The 20,753-nt window shown below is 34.1% G+C and overlaps 2 protein-coding genes across 2 annotated transcripts; both read left to right on the top strand.

Moving 5' to 3' along the window:
* The first annotated feature begins 5,779 nt into the window (after positions 1 to 5,779).
* On the top strand, positions 5,780 to 11,894 carry LOC115960131 (histidine--tRNA ligase, cytoplasmic-like). The gene is made up of 7 exons (XM_031078849.1): positions 5,780 to 7,220; positions 7,757 to 7,936; positions 8,262 to 8,519; positions 8,949 to 9,083; positions 9,416 to 9,697; positions 11,199 to 11,339; positions 11,476 to 11,894. Exons 1-7 carry the CDS (start codon positions 5,877 to 5,879, stop codon positions 11,773 to 11,775), a joined length of 2,640 nt encoding a protein of 879 aa, XP_030934709.1. The 5' UTR covers positions 5,780 to 5,876; the 3' UTR covers positions 11,776 to 11,894.
* A 3,011-nt stretch (positions 11,895 to 14,905) lies between these two features.
* Positions 14,906 to 18,176, top strand: LOC115960224. The gene is made up of 2 exons (XM_031079010.1): positions 14,906 to 16,076; positions 17,860 to 18,176. The coding sequence occupies exons 1-2, from the start codon at positions 15,162 to 15,164 to the stop codon at positions 17,989 to 17,991; spliced, it is 1,047 nt and encodes a 348-aa protein (XP_030934870.1). The 5' UTR covers positions 14,906 to 15,161; the 3' UTR covers positions 17,992 to 18,176.
* The last annotated feature ends 2,577 nt before the right edge of the window (positions 18,177 to 20,753 follow it).

Raw genomic sequence — 20,753 nt, 5'->3', positions numbered from 1 at the left:
ACAATCAAAAGGGCTTCATATCTTTCAATGGGCATCGATCTATAAAAACCAATAATCATTAAACGGTCCTCGCCCAAGGTTGCGAAATGGCCAAGCGGGATCTGATTCATCTAAAACCATAATATATGACATATCAAATTAGAGAAATAATAATAACAATAATAATAATAATATCAAATTGTAAAATATATATATATAAAGGAAATTACCTAAAAAAAGCCCACCTTTATGCCATCTTTAGCATTAGGTCTAAGCTTTTAAATCTGTTAACAGAATTAAGCTTTTATTTTTATTTTTTCATAGTAGATCTCATAAATCTTGAATTAGTGTGTACTGTTGTTGTTGTTTTTGTTGGGGGAGGAGGGATATTAGCCTTGGATATCTTAGATGAAATCTCCACGAAATATCAGTTGAAGCATTTGTTCATTCTTGTATTCAAATGTTATTCTACTCAATAAAAAAAAACATAAAAAAAAAAATCAATAAATTAAACCATTGATTAAATTTTATGTTAAGTTTATAAACAATCCATCATGTTTAGAGTTTTTTTTTTTGGGTTGAGAAAATTAGGAAATGCCAACTTAATTGGAAACTTAATTAATACTTAAAGAGTCAGAAACATAACAATTGTAAAGATTTGATAGAACAGACTCCATCCAGCCAGACTTATAACGGAAAAGAAAATCTCACTTTCTTAGTTAAAGCATGTGCTAGAACATTGTTGTGCCTAAGAGTGTGTGAGAAAGGGTAGTTTTGAAGAGTAACAAGGTTTAACTTATAAGATATATTCAGAAAATAAATAAATAATAAAAAAATAAAACTTATAAGATATATCATACATAAGGTACAATAAATAATACATATAAAGGGGCATAAATACTTTTTTTTCGCTGAGAGGGGGCATAAATACTTAAATAGTGAAGTTCATACTCTAAATATAAATATTATAAATTTCCATGATCTTGTGGTGTGCAATATTGAATACTTTCTTGGGTGGCTCCAATATACATTAATACATATATTACTTCCTTCAATTTTTTGTTGAAAACCATTGTTATTAGATATAGAGACACAGAGATTAACAGCAAAAATAAAGTTATGTTATGGTTTTTGTTTACCGGTTAGGTTGGCGGCTTTTTCAAGTGTGACTGTGTGAGTGTGGGCATTGCTTTGGAGCATCTGTAGGTATATATACTTGTATTTGTAAATAACGAAAGCTCCGCCTTCTTCTTCTTCTTCAATCTCATTTAACAAAGCTCTGTCTTCTTCTTTAATCTCACTTAACCATTTTTTCCCCACTGTGCTTTACCTATGGTAGCCAAAATCAAACATGGTGTAAAAACGAAAATGTAGTAGAATGAATCCTAAGAATAAAAAAGTAAACAAACAAAACAAAACAAAACAAAACAATTACTTTAAGAAATAACCTGTTGTTCTACACGAGGCTAAAAGTGGGAGAAGACAAAGGAGGATGAAGATAACGTAGAATCTCTTCATTGTGTTGCTGAAATGTATAATGAAATTTCTGCCTTACACTATTCTCCAGAGATGATAAAACAACCATTACAAAGCACCCAAAGATTAAATCATTAAACCATTGAAGCCATTATGACTTATGAGGCCAAAAATTCTGTATCCAGAGCCTGTGGCGTCAAGAGTTTGCTATGGTTTGTGTATACAATAGGGCTTTGTGCGTGGCTTTGTAGTAGAGTAAAGGACTTGATATTTGCTATCGGATGGACACTGTAGAATAAGTATAATTCTTCTTTATAGGGAATGGAGGAGTTTTCTTATTTGTGCACTCCACAAACTTAATTTACACTTTTCTTTCTCCTTCAAATTTGCTAATTGCTATCGGATGAATTCTTTACAAGAAGTATAATTCCTTTTTATAGGAAATCAATGAGTTTTCTTATTTGTGTACTCCAAACTTAATTTACACCTTTTCTTTTTCCTTAAAAGATTAAGATTGAAAAAAAAGTATGTAGCAAGGATTGAATTTAGTGCTCAGCTTCCTAAGCACTAGACCAGTCTAGCTATATGAGTCCATTGCATAGAAACACCGAACCCAAACCGGTTCCAAAATGAAGATAATCTAGAGTTTACACTCTTAGAAAATTAAGATAGAATAAAATAATTGAAAGGAAAAAAATAAATAAATAAATAAATAAATAAAATAAAACAATCAAGCTTTTGTCTCCATCTAAAAGCAAAAAAAAAAAAAAAAGAAGCTTTTTGATGTAATTAATTTGGTGTAGCTACTTTGGCGGAATCATGACTTCTAATCTCAATTTTTATTATATAGTATAGTATATGATATGATATAATATTTATCATCTATTTCACTTTTAAAATATAAAACAATGCTGAGGACACATTTAATTACACCCAAACTTACAACATGCATCATTAACTTGTAAAGTCTTTTGTCGTCGAATATGAGATATAAAGTTTGATTCTCACATTGATAAAAAAAAAATCAATTTGTGTTTTAGTTTAATGATCAAGAATAGATGTCATATGTTGAAACTATATTATATCTATAAAATAAAAAAAATAAAAAAAAATCCACAACATGCTTATTTGTAACCTTGTGATTCAAGCACCTATTTTTTATACTAATATGTACCCATGATTTGTAAGCTAATCCCAAGTATATGAAAAGTACATGCTAAAAACCTTAACGTTATGACCTAGACATTGAGGCCTACCAACACCACCAACCCCTTTCCTCGAGAAAGTATTTGATGTCAAATGATACTATATTAGTGATATCAAAATCCAATAAGTATGAAACAGGTCAAAAAAAAAAAAAAAAAAAACTATCTCACTAACAAATGAAAGACATGTTAGTGGAGGGTTATTATTATATACGTTTTTTATTTATTGAGTTTTGATATGGATGGCGTGGTATCATTTGATGCAAAATATTTTTTCCTCCCCCCTCACATTTTCTCCCAAAACCCTAACCTCTTCAGCTCGCACGCTCGTTTCCAAATCCAAACACCACATACAAAATGGCTTTAGACAAAATCTCATAGCTCTCAATAATAACATTCTCAAACTTGCTCATAAATCAATTTGGTAACCATTGATTAGATAGAGAGATTAATAAAATTTCGCATAGGTGATAAAGTGTTTTCAAAAAATCAAAATTGAATATATGAAATGCAACTTTTTCAATATTTTTCCCTCTTTTCTTTATTCCTTTATTCTCCAAAACAACGAATATATAAATATAAAAAATGGGGTGACTTTAGAATATTCTTATATTTGCATCTCACGTAATGGTTGATTTATAATTAATTAAATGGGTAAATTCCATTAACCAATCCCTAAGGTTTGGGCTAATACCACATACAAAATGGCTTTAGACAAAATCTCATAGCTCTCAATAATAACATTCTCAAACTTGCTCATAAATCAATTTGGTAACCATTGATTAGACAGAGAGATTAATAAAATTTCGCATAGGTGATAAAGTGTTTTCAAAAAATCAAAATTGAATATATGAAATGCAACTTTTTTCAATACTTTTCCCTCTTTTCTTTATTCCTTTATTCTCCAAAACAACGAATATATAAATATAAGAAATGGGGTGACTTTAGAATATTTTTATATTTGCATCTCAAGTAATGGTTGATTTATAATTAATTAAATCGGTAAATTCCATTAACCACTCCTAGGTTTTGACTAAGAGAACCTTCATCAGATTAGGCAAATTTTTGTACTGTTTGGAGAATGAATAGTGACTTTTCACTTTTTCAAATACACTTTCTAACAGATTCTCTATCTCATTCTCTATCTCATTTAAATATTATTTCTTCATTCATTATTTATTCTTTTTTTAAGAATTACACATTTTCCAACATTTTTTTATTCAATACCTGATTATTATAATAGAAAAAAAAAACATTTGAAGAATGAACAATAGCCCATCAAACTTGATGAAACTATTGTTCATGAGCCAAAAAATTTTCAAATATAAAGAGTCCATTGAAGACTATTTTTATGATATCATTCTCTATTATAGAGATTTTTATGCCTTTAACGACAGTATTGGAGATGCCCTAATGCGTCCAAGACATTTTAAAATTAACCAAATTGGTCAATAAGCCCAACTTAATCCCTAAACCCCATTAGTCTCCGTTAGCCATTTAACTCTTCTTTCTCTTTCTCTGAGTCTTCTCTCTCTCTGCCTCTTCTTCCTTTACCTTTTCTCTCTCTCTCAGATCAACCTCTCTCTACCTCTTCGGCTCTTCCCTCTCAGACCTGCCTCCTCTCTCTTATTTCTGTGACTCTCTTTGTACCCACCCACCGTAAGCTTGGGTTTTGTAAGTGCGTCTCCGCCTGCAAATCCGTCTTGGACAAGCTCGAATCCATCTCCAACCTATCATTCTCACTCTCGAATCCGGCTACACCAAAGTCGTTGAGCCCGCTCTCGATTGCATCTTCAAATTGTTCTCCCTTAACCTGGTCAAGGCCGAGATCAATCGGCCCCGATCCCAACTCCAATTTCGATTCCAATTCCAATACCAATATTGTTTACAAGATTATCAATTTGGTGTGTAAGTCTAGGGGGCTCGGAGAGGAACAAATCAAACTAGGCATGCTTCGGGTTCTTCTCTCCGCGGTTCGATCTCCCACCGTGTTGATCCGTGGTGATTGTTTGATTCATGTAGTGCCTTCCAATATGGTGGTGGTATTGTTGTTGGTTTTGTTGTGGGTTTTTTGAGTTTCTTAATTTTGGGTTTTGTTACTGTGTATGGCTGTGTTTTGGTTGTAGCAGATTTAAGGTATAAAAGAGAAGGGTCAAGAAGGGAGAAAGTCACGTAGAGAAAGAGGGCCAAAATGGCCAAATAGCCATAAAATCCCAAGTATATAGTTAGTAGTTTTAGTTACCAAACTATATTATTTACTAGCATCTCGAGTCTAAAAAACTTGATTTTGGTCTATAAATCGAGTCTCAAAGACTCGATTTCCATAGTCTGATGTGGCATTATTTGCCTACTTGGAAATCGAGTCTCTAAGACTCGATTTATAAACCAAAAAAATTTAAAAAAATTTCAACTCTCAAGTCCCTCTCGTACAAGCCAAAATACACAAAATTTTTTTTTAAGAAATCCAGAAACACAACAATCAGATCAAAAGAGAAAGAATCAGATCAGATAAGAGAGGCGACCTGCCCAGAACATATCAAGAACCTAGAGAGAAAAAAAAAAAAAAAAAAAAAAAAAAAAAAAGAGAGAAGAACCCAGAACAAAAGAACCTGGATCGGTCGGAGAAGAACCCAAGCCACATGGCGGACCGCGCTGCCTGGCCTGGGTTGCGCACCGGCACGCTCAGCCTGGCCTAGGTCGCGCACCGGCGCGCTCGGCCTGGCTTGGGTCTGGGTTCTTCTCCATCTGTTTTTGGTTTTTTTTTTTTTTTTTTTTCTCTGGGTTCTTCTGGGTTTTTTAAGGTTTGTAGAGACTTGATTTTCATGGAACCACATGGAAAAATATGCCACATCAGAAATGATTAGACCATGAAAATCGAATCCCTAAGACTCGATTTATAGGCCAAAATCGAGTCTTCTAGACTCGAGATACTAGTAAATAATATAGTTTGATAACTAAAACTACCATTTTGGCCAGAAAGAGAGAGGAGACAAGTCTAAGAGAGAGAGGAAGCAAATCACTAACGGGTGGGCTAACGATGTTAGGAACTAAATTGGGCTTATGGACCAATTTGGTTAATTTTAAAATGTCTTAATTAAATAAAAAAACCCTAACCGCCAAAGTCCAAACCCCTAAAAATTTTCCACCATAAACCCTCTCCTCCTCAGGGCCGAAGCTCCCTCTCTCACTCTTTTTCCAAATCCAAAAACAAAAAAAATGGCTTCAGACAAACCCTCCGAACTCTCTGTAATAACATTAGGAGGCAAGGGCTCATCTCTCTCTTCATCTTCACTCTACGCCATTGCCATCGGATTGGCTTCGCTACGACTCGACTCCTCCGCACTCGATAGACTCTCATCCCCCTCCTCCAATCACGCCTCGCCACCTGTCCAATCCCAATTCCCCATCCCCAAAACCCTAGCCCCTCTCGAACTCCGCGCATTCCTCACCGTCCTCCTCTACAAGCTCCTCCGCTCCGACCACTCCACGCTCCTCCCGATCCGAATCTCCGAAGCCCTCAACAAATTCAAGAATTCCCAACTCGACGAAACCCTAGAATTGGATTCGATCGAGTTGAGCAAAGAGGAAGCGTCATTGGTTGAAAAATTGTATCCGTCGGGTTTGTTTGGAGTTTCCGCTGTGTTGGATCACGAATCGGCGGCGTTGTCGGCGGTTTCCGATGCGGTGGCTGCATTGTCGTGCGAGGCCATTAAGGCTGACGTGGCGGCGGTGTTCAATTCGATGGATTCCGGTGATGGGTTCTCGGCGAAGGAGGAGGCTGGGGTTGCGAGTGATATGAAGGTTTTGTTGAATGGGTCCAAGCTGGTTGGGAAGGTTGAGATTGATTCGGTGTCGAAAATAGCTAAAGTTCATGGGAGTTTGAGGGAGATTGTGAAGTTGGTGCATTCCAAGACAAGAATTGAGCTGAATTCGAAGGATTTGGGTTCGGGTTCGGATGTGAGGACCATGTTGTATCCCTTGGCAGCAGCGATTAATGAATTGGGGGAGTGTAGTTTGAGTCGTGTGAAGGCGAATTTGGATTCAATTAGTAATGAGGGTTTGCGGTCGAGCTTGGTGGGTTTGTTTGAAGGGAAATGTGCTAGTGGTGAGAGCTTGAGAAATGGGTTTAAGTTGGTTTTGGAGCTGGGGTTCGAAAAGGAGTACGAAAAGTTTGTGCACCAAGTGAATGTGTTGTTGGGGATGGTGTGGAAGATTGTGGCGTGGGAGGCGATGACGGGATTTATCGCCCTTGAGGGTGTGGAGTGGAGTGAAAAGAGTGGGAGTAGTGTTGAGGTGAATGGAGGAGTAGGAGGAGGGAATTTGAAGGGGGATAAGAAGGGTGAGAAGAAGAAGAAGGTGTTGTTGGGGAAAGGGACTAGTGTGATTGTGCAATTGATTAAGGATAGGTTGCAGGGTAAGGCAGGTGATGGGATTGAGAAATGGGTTGATGATCTTTTGTTGTTTTTGGACCCGAAGGACCGGGAGTTTGATAGCTTGTTGAAGAAACTAAAGGAGCTTGTAGAAACCAATGAAAGTAGAAGACTGCCCAAGCTTCCAAAGGTGATGACATTCCTGAAATTTTATCACTTAATTCTCATTGAATGATGCGTGCATTATTATTATCTTTTATTTTCTCTGTATAAAGATAGTAAAAACATTTTATACTTGTGTGAACATTAGAGCAATCCTTGGAGAATGTTGCATAAAAAATGTTTTTAGAAGTTAGTGCTAGAAGTGGAGAATTGTTTAAATATGTTGACAGCTTATTGTAATTTGCCTGTAATTTTGTTGCATGTTTTTGAGCAGCCTGTTGAGTTTATTGTTGATATAGGTGCTCTTTGGAGCTGTTTGTACTTTTGTATAGTATTTAGTTAATAAACTTCTAATTCATGGACCAAAAAAATGGCATATTGCAAGGAGCTGTTTGCAATTTTATACGCATTTTATTCAATCAAAATTTCAATACTCACACTTATTTTGTTTTAATTTATGAACATTCTATTGTGTTCATATTCTTATTTAAGAAATTCTTTTATTTCTACCCCTTGAATGCATCACTAGCATGCTGACTGTAACCATATTATGGTACAAATTAGGGAACTCGTGATTTTGCAAAAGAACAAATGACAATAAGAAAGAGAGCATTTTCAATTATTGAGGATGTTTTTGAGAGGCATGGTGCTACTGCGTTGGATACTCCAGCGTTTGAACTGAGAGAAACTCTCATGGGAAAGTATGGGGAAGATTCAAAGTTGGTATATGATCTTGCTGACCAGGTAATTATTTCATATTAGTTAATTCATTTAAGTCATTTCCTATTTTGCTATTTTTAATTTTAGGAATTTTCGCCTGTTCAATCAAGTTGTTACTTCATGTAGTTGATATTTGAGTGACCTTGCTATCTATCTATCTATAAATATATATATATATATATATATATTTTTTTTTTTCATCCAAAGAAGACTTATATAAGGACTGTTTTCTTTTTTTCCCCAACTAACCTGTAATTTATTATTGTTTGCTGTACTTATCAAAGGAATTTAGTTACACCATTTCATATTTACTCACAGTGATGTAATTTTATGTTCAATCTGTTGGCAGGGTGGAGAACTTTGTTCTTTGAGATACGACTTAACTGTACCATTTGCTAGGTATGTGGCTATGAATGGTCTCACATCATTTAAAAGGTACCAGATAGCTAAGGTTTACAGGAGGGACAACCCATCTAAGGGAAGATACCGTGAATTTTACCAGTGCGATTTAGACATTGCAGGCCAATATGAAAAAATGGGACCAGATTTTGAGATTGTTAAAATTTTGACAGAACTGCTTGATGAACTGCAAATTGGAGATTATGAGGTAACCTCAATTTTTTTACCCACCTATCCTTGTTAATAGAAAGTTTGACATTTAAATTTGTTATGGATTATATATTATACTATATTTTGTCTTTGATATTAGTATTGACTTGTTATGCATGTGTCACTTGTATTGGATGCATGCCTCCTATCCTCATAGATGCTATTTATTGCCATCTGATGTCAGCAATGTCACTGAGTTTGTCTTGGAAGTTGGAACCATTACCTGGTCAACGGTGCTAATTCAATATGTTTCATCACATATTATGGTTTAAGACAATCGATACATATGATTTGATGAAGAATGAGCAAATGAGCAAGGCCTAATTCAAATGAATCGATTTATTGATTTTGTGATAAAGACCTTCTTCAAAGTGTGTTCTATAATAATAATAATAATTATTTTAATTAATTTCCTTTTCTTCTACAGATAAAATTGAATCATCGGAAGTTACTTGATGGAATGTTGGACATATGTGGAGTGCCACCGCAAAAATTCAGAACCATATGTTCAAGTATTGACAAGTTAGATAAACAACCTTTTGAGCAGATAAGAAAGGAAATGGTAAGAACACTTGTATGCAAATAGTGTTGTCTTACTTGGTTATTATTAATAGGAGCAATAGCCTATCTAGTTGTTAGCATTTCATTAATATAAGGATAATTCTGTGATCATCTTTTTGTAAATATGTTGGATTAGTAATTTAGAGCCTAATTTTTACTCTATTGTAATTTTATAGGGAAGCTTGCATATACATTCTTTTTACTTGAGCTTTCCTCTTTGCAATAATATTTATAAATGAAATGTTGGATTAATATTTTAATTGTGTATTCCATTTATATCATTGCATAAATTTTAGTATGTTTGGTTATATATTTCTTGTTAATTATTGTTAGGTGGAGGAGAAGGGCTTATCTGTTCAGACAGCAGATGAAATTGGCACTTTTGTGAAGGAAAGGGGACACCCTTTGGAACTATTATCTAAGCTTAAGCAGCAGGACAGCAAGTTCTTAGGACACAATGGATCTGTTGATGCACTGAATGACCTAGAGATTTTATTTAAAGCTCTTGAAGTGTCAAAGTGTATTGACAAAGTGGTTTTTGACTTGAGTCTTGCCAGAGGCCTTGATTATTATACTGGAGTCATATTTGAGGCTGTTTTTAAAGGTGGTGCACAGGTAATTTTTTAAGAAGAATCCTTATTTTTCATTTCATTTTTTTTTCTTCCTTGTGAATCCATATTATTATTGGTGACACTTTAATAGCTGATCCTCCTATAATGATGCCCAAGGATCTTTTCACTTATTGAACTGGAAGAATTTTTTTTTTAAAATGGTTTATTATCATATTAGTTGTGATCTGAACTGGTAAAATTGACTGCCCAAAACTCTAGAAGAACAAGTGGACATTGAATTATTGTGATAATTCGACATGGCAGTGATATGTGCCTATGCTCTAATTTAAAGAGCACACTTGAACAACGCATTCCATCCTATCAGATTGCTGTTGGTATATGTGTGGCTGGTTTTGTATTGGTGGCATTGTATGTTAGCTTTTCATGATAGTAGGTCATTGGTAATCCTCTTGAATAGCTGTCTTTTCTCAATTCTTTTTTTTCTTTATTATTGAAACTTGTGTGACGAAGTTTGGATGGCACTAATGTTGTATGTCCATTTATATCTGATGTTTAAAGATCCTAGTGCTGCTGTAGAAGCTTATGAATTATTGTTCTTAATTTGTTTTGTCTTTACTCCTCTGTATTTTATGATCCTGTGACAATCATATAGTTCTATGACATGGATTATTTTCAGTCTCTAGAGTTTTGATTATTTCAGCCATTTACTTGTGTTGTCTAATTTCTGGGGGTAGGAAAGATGATTTCTCCATAAAAAAGCTTCATGTTACTGTTTTTGTTTACACGAGTGTTGTGGGGTGACAACTGTGATGAAGGAGGAGGTTGGAAAAGGATTGTGGAAAGAAAAGAGAAAAATTGAATCATGAAATGAAAAAGTCTTTATGAACTTATTCAAAAAAATGTCAGTTTTTATGAAATGTGAAAAATAAAGTTGAGAAACTTGAAATTTTTAAGTCTTAGAGTTGACATTAAAAGGGAATGTCAATAATTAATATTTCATAATTCTTTTTGGGTGGATTTAAATTTTCATCATGTAGAATAGAGGGAGGAAAGAAAGTTACTAAGTTCTGCCTTGGTAGTGGAGATGAGTAAACAAAAATCCATAGCTAACATCAGAAATGATGTAAAATATAAATTTGAAAATTTCATTTTTCAGTTCATTTTCAATAATGGGTGTATGCATTAAAATTGCACCTCCCCCCCCCCCCCCCCACCTCTAAAATAGAAAAAAGCCAACGTAAAATTTCTGGAAACGGTTTGTCAGGATGAGGGCTGCACTCTCTGAAATTTCCCAGTTGGATTAATGAGTGTGGCTGAATTGGTATTGAAACAAAAAGATGGAAGAATATGACCTTATTCCCCCTACTCCTCCCATATATCATTGCAAGTAATAATTCTTATGTCATATTGTTATTGAAAAAAACAAAACAAAAACCTTGTGTGATCTAGTAATTGCTGCATTTCATTTGCTTCATGTGTTTCCAGGAAAATGTGTGATTGTGTTTTAAGTACTGATGATGTGATTTGCTTGTGGACGTCCTCAGGTTGGTTCAATTGCTGCTGGTGGACGTTATGACAACCTTATTGGTATGTTTGGTGCGAAGCAGGTTCCAGCAGTTGGTGTTAGTCTTGGAATCGAGCGGGTATTTGCTATAATGGAGCAGCTACAGAAAGACCAGAGCCAGGTGATAATAATACTTAATAATATACCTATATGATCCTCGACTTTCTAATATTTTTGACTAGCAACTCAGTTTAATAATCTAGCACCCTGGTGGTAAGGCTGATGAATTCTTTCATTCCTTTTGGGTGTTTTGGCAGGCACCACGTGCAACAAAGACTGAAGTCCTAGTTAGTATAGTGGGGGATGACTTGATTCAAGCTGCAGAGCTGGTAAGTGAGCTGTGGAATGCCAAAGTGAAAGCCGAATATTTTGTTAATAAAAGGGTGATGAAGCACATTGACCGTGCTAGAGAGTCGAGGATCCCATGGATGGTTATTGTGGGTGAACGGGAAATGAATGAAGGGATTGTTGTATTAAAAGACGTTGAGGCTGCTAAAGACGATAAAATTCCTAGAAGTAGACTGGTCGAAGAACTTAAAAGCCGGTTGAACCCATGAAATTGATATTTCCATTCTAACTCAGTAAACCGCCCTGGTTTTTTTTTTTTTACGAAAATACTATTTTAGTCTCTATATTTTGGGGTTATAGTTAATTTGGTTCTTATATTTTGATAACAGTCAATTTAGTTCCTGTTATTTTCAACTTAAAGTCAATTTGGTCCTTACATTTAATTCATTAATAGAAATGCCTATGTGGCTAAGAGCTTGCACAGTTGGCAGCATACATGGCTAGCAAAACAATAAAAATAAATTTAATTATTATTTAAAAAAGCCACATAAACAATTTTTTTTAATAAAAAATCACAACAAAAAATAAAATAAAAAATTTCTCCAAATTTTCTTGCACTTTCTTTGCAACCAAACCCAACTCAGATTCCAAACCAATCAGGTTCAGGTTTGTGAGCTCAGCCATGGCTGGTCTCTCTACAAGACCCACCATAACAGACAATGGTCTCATGACTGTGCCACCACCAGCTGTGGCCACAGCTCCTCATCTCTCTGCTTCTCTTTTTATTTCTTTTTAATTTTTTCATCTTGTTTTTCTCATCTATGGCGAAACCCATTTTGTATTTAAATTTCCTTTTTAATCTAATTCTTCATTTTGGTTGATATAATGGTTGGGTTTTGTTTTAGTTGTGAGAAATCTTTGATTTGTGCTCGGGTTTATGAAGTGGGGTTTTGTTTAATTTGTAAGAAATCTATGTTGTTGGAGACTTTAAGGCCTGTTTGGTGAGTTAGTTTGAGTAATGTTGTTTGAGTGTTTTTGATATACGTGTGGGTGAAAAAGTGTGTGGAAATGTGTGTTATGTTGTTTAAAATGTGTAGTTTTGTGTTTGAGTAGGGCTACCAAACAGGCCCTAAGTTCTTGGGTTCGCTTGGTATTCTTTGAGCATATGGATGGCTTAGGTTTTTTTTTTTTTAATGACTATTTCGGTGGGTTTTCTTATTTCTTTGTTTTGGGTTTACAAATGATATTTCTGGTAAAGAGAGTTTCAATGTATGAGTTAAATTTCTGGGTTTTGGTTGGATTTGTAGAGAAGGTATTCTGTGTGTTCTTGGTTGTGATTTAAGCATTATTTTCTATCATAAAATTTTTTTTTGGAGAAATTAATTTTTTTTTCTTGTTTTTAATTTAGATGCTGACATGGCATTTTAATTACTATTTTAGTAGCCACGTCAACACCAACTTTGACAACTGTCCAAGCCGTTTGCCACGTAAACATTTTTCGTTAGTAAATTAACAGTAATGTCCAAATTGATTGTAAATTGAAAATAACATGGACCAAATTGATTGCTACTAAAATGTAGGAATCAAATTAAATTTGACATCAAAATGTAGGAAACAAATTAAATTTGACACTAAAATATAAGGATCAAAATAGTATTTTCGCTTTTTTTTTTTTTTTTTTTTGTAGACACGCTTTTCATTGTTTGTACTCGTTATTTCTTAGTACTGGAATTGAAGATGATAGGTGTCATATAAAAGGTCTATAGAATACCAGGATTTAATTTTGTTATAGATTTTTGTAATTTTATCTGATGCTTTCGATTATTCAGTGCCATGCCAACGAAATACTATGATGGCCATACATGAAATATTTGAATGTTTAATTACGGTTCTCCACTTGAATTTCATTTTATGGTGATTTTTTTTTTTTTGGTCAAAATTTTATGGTGATGGTTTATTGGGAATCTAGGGGTGGGGCCTAGTTCTACCAGTCCTTTTACGGCCTAACTTTCTTGACACTTCAAAATCATGAAATTAGGTATTGGTGATGTAAGTAATGAAACGCATTAAAATAAAGATGCAAAAAGGGTTGTGCTAAAGTCAATTGCATTGCTAAGCTGAACTAATTTGGCGGCAAAAATTAAATGCATCTTTTATACTTTATGGGAGAGGAAGTATAACATTAATGAAAAGATCTACTGCTTCAACAATTATCACATATTTTTTGGAAACTTTTCAGATCTGCAAGGTCCATGCTGTGTTGCCTTTTAATATATATTTATATACCCACAATATGTTCTCTATGTATCTATATATTTTTGCTATTTTTTTTAAATAAATTTTTATAAATTTTGCTTATTAAAAGACATTCTATATTCATACAAGCATACCAGCATGCTACAATATATGGTTTCTCTATCCATTGTTACTCACATCCCTCAGAACACAGTATAAATAATTTGTTTATTAGATTCACTTACATGTAATTTTCAACGACATTAATTTAAGTTAATGTAATACCATTTGTTAGTTAAATTTTGTGCATAGTTTGGTCCCTTTTCAGCTGATGGATGAAAATAGTTAGGTGAAAACAGAAAGGAAAAAAAAAAATCTACTAATTGAAAAATCATTCCTGGCAAATCGAAAAATAGAATTTTAGAAGTTGATTCCAACAAGGGAAGAGAAGTACCTAGACGCCAAAGCTGCCCACAAAACAACCTAATAATAGTACAAAACCGGCTTTTACACGAGAATAATATTGCGTCTATAACACTTTTACAACGATTTTACAAAAAATTATAAATGACAAGCTGGTACTAGCTTTTGTCAACCATTGAAAATTTTTTTCGCCTACCTATAATAGTTAATAGGACTTACCACCTAGAATTTGTTGTAAAATCGTTATAAAAATATATTTCTCTTTACGCAAGCCATCATCAAACAAATTTACAAAACAACCTAATTATTGTACTGAATATATTAGCATTTTTGATTCTTTGGAAATGAATTTTCAGTTTTGGTAGTTAACTTCTCTCTCTAAAACTTGAATCACAACCATTAGTCTCTTTTCTGTACGGTTAATTTAACAATTAAACTAACTTGAATCCATAATTTTTGGTAATTGAATGCTATAAATTTCCAAAACATTGTTCACAAATCTTTCCAAAATTTGAGCCAATACAGAAAATTGCCAACAAAAATTTGTGAGCTTATCAAAAACCCATTCTACCCTATCCACATTAAACTATTGTGGGTTGTCCCCACCCCACCCCACCCACCGTCAAGAAAAGGATATCTCAGTTCACCACCGGGGTAATGTTCCACTAGGACCCCACAACCTGTTCTCTCTGACTCACCCACATTACGTTTCTCTACCTCATTGGTTTATTTTCCAAATAAGTAAATTCTAATCTTATTGGGAAAATAAAAGTTGCCCCATAGATTGAGAAAATCTAAAACAGTATCCAAAACCTTTACTTTCTATTTGTATAGGTTTGGTTACCCAAAAAAACTACCAAAAAGAACAAAAACTAAAACAAAGAAACAACCTCTTTGGTTTCATTGTTTTAGGGTTAGGGATTTTGTTTCTGCTTTTGTTTAATTTTGTGTTTGATCTTCCAAACACAAACTCTAAAAAAAATAAAAAATAAAAAAGATGGAAGGAGAGCTTCAAGACTGGGAGGTGCTTCCCAACTCGGAGAGTGGCGTGGTTGACTCGTCCGAGTTGGATGAAACAAATCAGAGAGAATTCGAGGGAATCGAAGGTGATTCGGAGGGGATGATTAGGTCTGATTACTTCTCGCTGGAGAATCAGGAGAGGTATGCAAAGACTGCTGTTGTTGCCGCGAGCGAGGCTGGTGACTCGGTTGAGTCAGACAATCCGAGTTGGGTTGATCCCGGGTCGGAGACTCGGTTTGCAAATAAGAGCTCGGGCGAGCTCTGGTCCGATTCGAGCAGCGATCGTTCTGACGAGCGTAAATCCGGTGACTTTGATGCTAAACAGGAACTGGGTCTTTCGGAAACTGTGAAAAGCCCAGTGGGTTTTCAAGGGATTGAAGAAATGAAAGCGGTGGATGGAAATTCGGCTAAATTCGATGACTTTGATGTAAAGAAGGAATTGGGTTCTTCAGGAAATGCGAAAATCCAAGAGGGTTTTGAAGGGTTTGGTGAAATTCAGACCCGGGATAAGGATTCAGTCGGGTTCTGGGCTGATTCTGGTGGTGATGCATTGGTTTCAATGAAATTTGGTGATGATTATGTTAAGCAAACAGAGGAGGGTGAGTTTTCGAGTGATTCGGATGGCGGAAATGGCTCAATGATTGAGAACAAAGCTGTTGAGGTTGCAGAGGTGAAATCGGATGCGAAATCCGGCGGAGAGGGAGAGAGGAAGAGTGTGGTTTGGTGGAGGGTTCCTTTTGAATTGTTGAAGTATTGTGTTTTTAGAGTTGGCCCGGTATGGTCGTTCTCTGCGGCCGCAATGATTATGGGATTTGTTATCTTGGGACGGAGATTGTATAAGATGAAGAGGAAGAGCCAAGGCTTGCAGCTGAAGGTTGCTGTTGATGATAAGGTCAGTTATTGCATTTGTTTGAACCCTTTTTTTATTGTTTCTGTTGTGGTTTTTAATGACGTCTGGGAATTGAATATGGGAATGTGTATGAAATTATATAATTCTGATACACATGTGGCTGACCCTGATTGAGTCTGTTGAGGATTCATAGCTGACCCTAAAATTTTGGTACTAAGATTTGGTTGTTGTTGAGAATACATTTTATTACACCAGTGGTTTGCTTTCTGAGTTCCATATTTTGAATAAGATTCATAATTTTTTGTTTAGTTGGAAAATCTAAAACCTTTGTTTTACAAAGATTATAGCTTTATTCAAAGTCTTGGAGAATATTATAGGCAATGTCTGACTTGTAGTTTGGGGTGAGAAGTGGACGAAAGTTCAATCTGAAGTTGTGGATCAAATGAGTGGCTGATGTTGTTTAAAGGATACTTTCAAGTTTTGTTCTTGCACGCATGTATTTTTGTTCAAGTTGTGTTCAAAAGATATTCCATCTATCTTTGTTCAATTTGACAAGATTGATGCAATATTCTTTTCTTCCCTCCTCAACCTTTAATATTAAAGAATTGAGGCTTACAGCTTACTATTATCATATTTGTTTGGTTGATGCCTAGCAGCTTAGGTGTTTTCTAGACAAAGTCTGCTCTTGAGGTAATGCTGGAAATGCGGTAGTTTGTTACTGAATTAATTGAATTCCATTTTCTATTTTGTTATAAGCAGTTGCTTGTACTGGCAATGGCATAAACCCGTTCAGAGTTGTGTATTAGGGTACATGATTTTCTTTGCATAAAGGGACATGGATTATATTTAGGACTGCAAGAGAGTTTATTTGTTTTTGCACTAAAAACTCAATTATTTAGAGATATGGTTGATGGTCAAAGTAATTCCTAAAAAGACCATTTTGGATTTCATTTTATGATTATAATAAGTAATCTTTCCTAGAAATTGCTGCCAAAGAGGGGAGGAGACTAATCATTCCTAGAATATTTAATAAGTAATCTTGACTCCCAGTCATCCTTGAATAGGGAACTTGAACCTTTACAGCTGGCAAGAGAAGCACCCTTTGAGTTTCTTTGATGAATTATGTTTATTGGAGTTCTTAGAATCCATGTCATGTTTTTGTAAGTTGTTACTGTAATTTTCACTTAAGCATGATCATTGACTATGTTCAAATACTTCAATTTTTCCCCCTTTTCTTTCTTCTAGCTCCTTTTTGTTCTTTTGAAAAGTGGTTAATTTGCAAGAAGTTTAGTTTGCATTTCTTTTCTGATTTTGGTAATAAATGTTTACACAATAGTTCCACATCTATTTTATTGAAACTTGGATTGTACTTCTCTGGAACTTAGTGGATCTTAATATACTGATAATGAGATAAGACTTTAATCTATAAGTTAGATAATAAGATAAGACAACACAGTTTTCTGATCCATTTTCCCTTTGATTTAGAGGAAACTTGAAATTTTTTTTAGTTATTTCGCAGCGAGTCATTTTCTGAGGTTTCGTTTTAATTTCATCCGGGTTTTGACATAATTGCAGAAAGCACTAAGATGATGAAATTTATCCTCATGTGCATTTGGGAAAATGTATTTGCTTTCGAATTTATGTGTTGTGTGGGTTGGGTGGGGTTGTTGCAGCTTCTTCTTTTGCATTATATAATAATTCAAGTAATGTTCCTTAGGAAATGTATTTGATATTTTATTTCTATTTCTATTTCAAGATAAATCTTATGAGATTTGATGAAAGGTGGATTGCCAAACTTGTATATTTTACTGAACTACTTTTGCAGAAGGTATCCCAATTCATGAGTCGCGCTGCACGCCTTAATGAAGCCTTTTCAGTTGTGAGGCGGGTCCCTGTTATTCGACCTTCACTTCCAGCCCCTGGTGTGGCTCCATGGCCTGTAATGAGTTTGAGATAAATTTTTATAAAGTAGATAGGGGAAAGAGAAGAAGAAGCAGTGTCTACCAATTAATATCTAAGATTTAAATGTTGCTTTGTATGAAACTGTGTGAACCACCATTTCCTTTATGTATGAACTCTGAAGTTGTTAAGACAGCATTGCAGCAATTCATGTACAAATGCAGATTATTATTTCCTTGTGTACAAAGTTGTCATATTATTTGGTAATTGAAGCATAACAAAACGCCAGCCAAAGTCTTCGAGTTTACTCAATTATATTGTTTCAGCATGAAAAATGATCACGCGTCTTTTATATTTAGGGTCTGTTTGGATACCGTTTATTATTGAAAACTTATTGTTGAAAATATTATAGTAAAATAATTTTTAAACTATGAATAGTGCCTGTGGGACCTAGTTTTAAAATTATTGTTGCGTTTTTTCGTACTTTCTGATTCGTGAGTAATATGCGGGATCTGTGAACAGTATGCGGGATCTATGGAATTTAACGAGGAAAACATGATTTTCAAATACCTTGTCCTTTATACCTAACTTCTTAGTCAAATATTTGGTTTATAAGATGACTCTCTCTCTCTCTCTCTCTCAAATTGTCAAATACTATTTCTAAACTGGGCCAGGAGGCTCATGTGGTGAAGGGAAAAAGATAAAATAAAATAAAAATTAAAACTTAAGAAAACGATAGTGTACCAGCTAGGATGGGAAGATAACTGAATAATTGAGAAAAATGTTTTCTAAACGTAAATCCGAAGCTCGCATCAAATGGTTTTATAGATACATTGATGCTCTAGTTTGTGTTTTTGTTTTTTTAATTCAATATTTACAATGGAAGATAAGATTTAAATTTTAAATTTTGAATGTATAGACACACTCACAGATACCAACCAATTGGTAAGACTGAGTAATGTTCTAGATTAAACATACATGAAACATACAAGAAGTAAACATCTCTTTTAACTATGAGGTCATTCATAGCCTTAAACTATACTTAGTATTAAACTTTTTATAAAGAATTAACATCTTTATAAAAAGTTAGCATCTTTCCCTGGTATAGCCCAAAATGAAAGATAGTCTCTTGGCACAAAGTCATTTTCACTTTTAAAATGAATAGGCCTTTCATCTCAAAAGTCACCTTTTTAAAGCTATTTTATATAGTACACAAATTGCCTAGTGTAGGCAAATAGTTTCCCTCTTTAATTCTTATAATTAGTCCTACTACGGGAAGTTCATCCCAGGCCATGCGTGTTAAAGAACTATGAATAAATAAATGAATGCTTTTTGTGAATATATTATAGGCTCATGTTAACTAATGTCATCAGAGCAATTATTAATGAACCATTTTAAGAAAGTTTTGGCACAATTTTTATGTGAATTACAGAATTAGAAAAAGTTGTCAAAATATTTATTTTCTTTTATTTTCTTATAAAAATTTTCCTAAAATAGTTTGTTAACAAATGCCCTTATAGCATCCGTTAACATTTCCCTATATTATATACTTTCAAATTAATGATAAAGAGGGGCATTGACTTATTATTAGCCCAATAAACAAAACAAGGACCACCGGGGACGAAATGTTTGCTAGTCCCATACGCATGAGAGTCAGGCTAGGGCCATGACTTATGTAGTTATGTTGCCTTTACCTAATGCTGAAAACATTATCCATTGATTCCAATCCCAGGCCACAGTGAGAGAATATATGGCATGTTTAGTGTTCACGACAGATATGCTAGACTTAGAATGAATTCATTATTAACATAAAGGATAAGCTTATATTTAACATAAAGCATGATCGGAACTGTCCATAGCCTTGAATGTTGGCAATATGTGTAGGCACAAACAAAATGAGGACTAAATTCATAACTTCTTATTATAGCAGATTGTTCTCTGCCCTTTTTAGCCAAACCATAGATAGCCTCAAGATGCATGTGGAAGAAACAGAATAGCCCATAACTCTGCTTAATTTTTGGTAGTTGTACCAATGTGCATAAAAATATAACCATGTAAGTAACCAATGACCTTAAGAGTCACATATTCCATAAAAAAAATTTTAGAAAAAAAGAAGAAGAAGAGAGATTACGATATTTGTAGGGGTTGTATTGATTATTGATAGTGAAGAAGTTAGAAGGTAAAGGAATTGGAATTTGGAAACATATTTCAAGGGTGTTTAAGAAGTATTGAGCTTTAAGTAGTTGAGCCCAGGCTAAGTTCATGAGGAGAGATTTGTTATTATGACTAACCAAACAAAATAGCAAGCCCAACAATAAAAATTAGTAATCTGCTTATCTAGGGCCCGTTTGGTAGAGTAGTTTGAGTAATGTTGTTTGTATTTTTTTAAAATACGTGTGGACGAAAAAATGTGTGGAAATGCATATAATATTATTTAAAAACTGAAAACATATATTTAATATGCTCTACCAAACGGACCCCTAAAATCTTTGACAAAGACAATTAAGTGTGAGTAGTGGAATTGGGCCGTGAGACAATTTGGAGTAAAGAAAATTTTTGTTTTTAATGATTTTATTGTTGTATTGAATTTTTAATAGAGTAATGGAAAAAATAGTAAAATACAACAAAAATTCTTTTGAATGAATTACAAAGACCAATAATTTGTTAAAGTTATTCTCAAAAAAAAAAAAAAAAAAGGTTGAAATTGAGTTTTTTTTTTTTTTTTTTTTTTTAATAAGAGTCAAAGTTAAGTTGAACTGTTAAATAAAAAACTGAAAAGAGTAAAGATAAAAACTAATAAATAATAAATTAAAGTAATTT

The sequence above is a fragment of the Quercus lobata genome, chromosome 9 (assembly GCF_001633185.2).
Source record: "Quercus lobata isolate SW786 chromosome 9, ValleyOak3.0 Primary Assembly, whole genome shotgun sequence".
Classification (NCBI taxonomy): domain Eukaryota; kingdom Viridiplantae; phylum Streptophyta; class Magnoliopsida; order Fagales; family Fagaceae; genus Quercus; species Quercus lobata.
The sequence above is the reverse complement of the archived record's forward strand: the minus strand, read 5'-3'. Positions and strand labels throughout refer to the sequence as shown.

What these genes read in the sequence shown, in the direction of transcription:
- LOC115960224 (XM_031079010.1), top strand. Translation starts at nt 15,162, where the DNA reads ATGGAAGGAGAGCTTCAAGACTGGGAGGTGCTTCCCAACTCGGAGAGT. An exon ending in AGGTTGCTGTTGATGATAAG is followed by an intron (nt 16,077 to 17,859) that starts GTCAGTTATTGC and finishes CTACTTTTGCAG; the next exon opens with AAGGTATCCCAATTCATGAG.
- LOC115960131 (XM_031078849.1), top strand. Translation starts at nt 5,877, where the DNA reads ATGGCTTCAGACAAACCCTCCGAACTCTCTGTAATAACATTAGGAGGC. An exon ending in TATATGATCTTGCTGACCAG is followed by an intron (nt 7,937 to 8,261) that starts GTAATTATTTCA and finishes ATCTGTTGGCAG; the next exon opens with GGTGGAGAACTTTGTTCTTT. An exon ending in TACAGAAAGACCAGAGCCAG is followed by an intron (nt 11,340 to 11,475) that starts GTGATAATAATA and finishes GTGTTTTGGCAG; the next exon opens with GCACCACGTGCAACAAAGAC.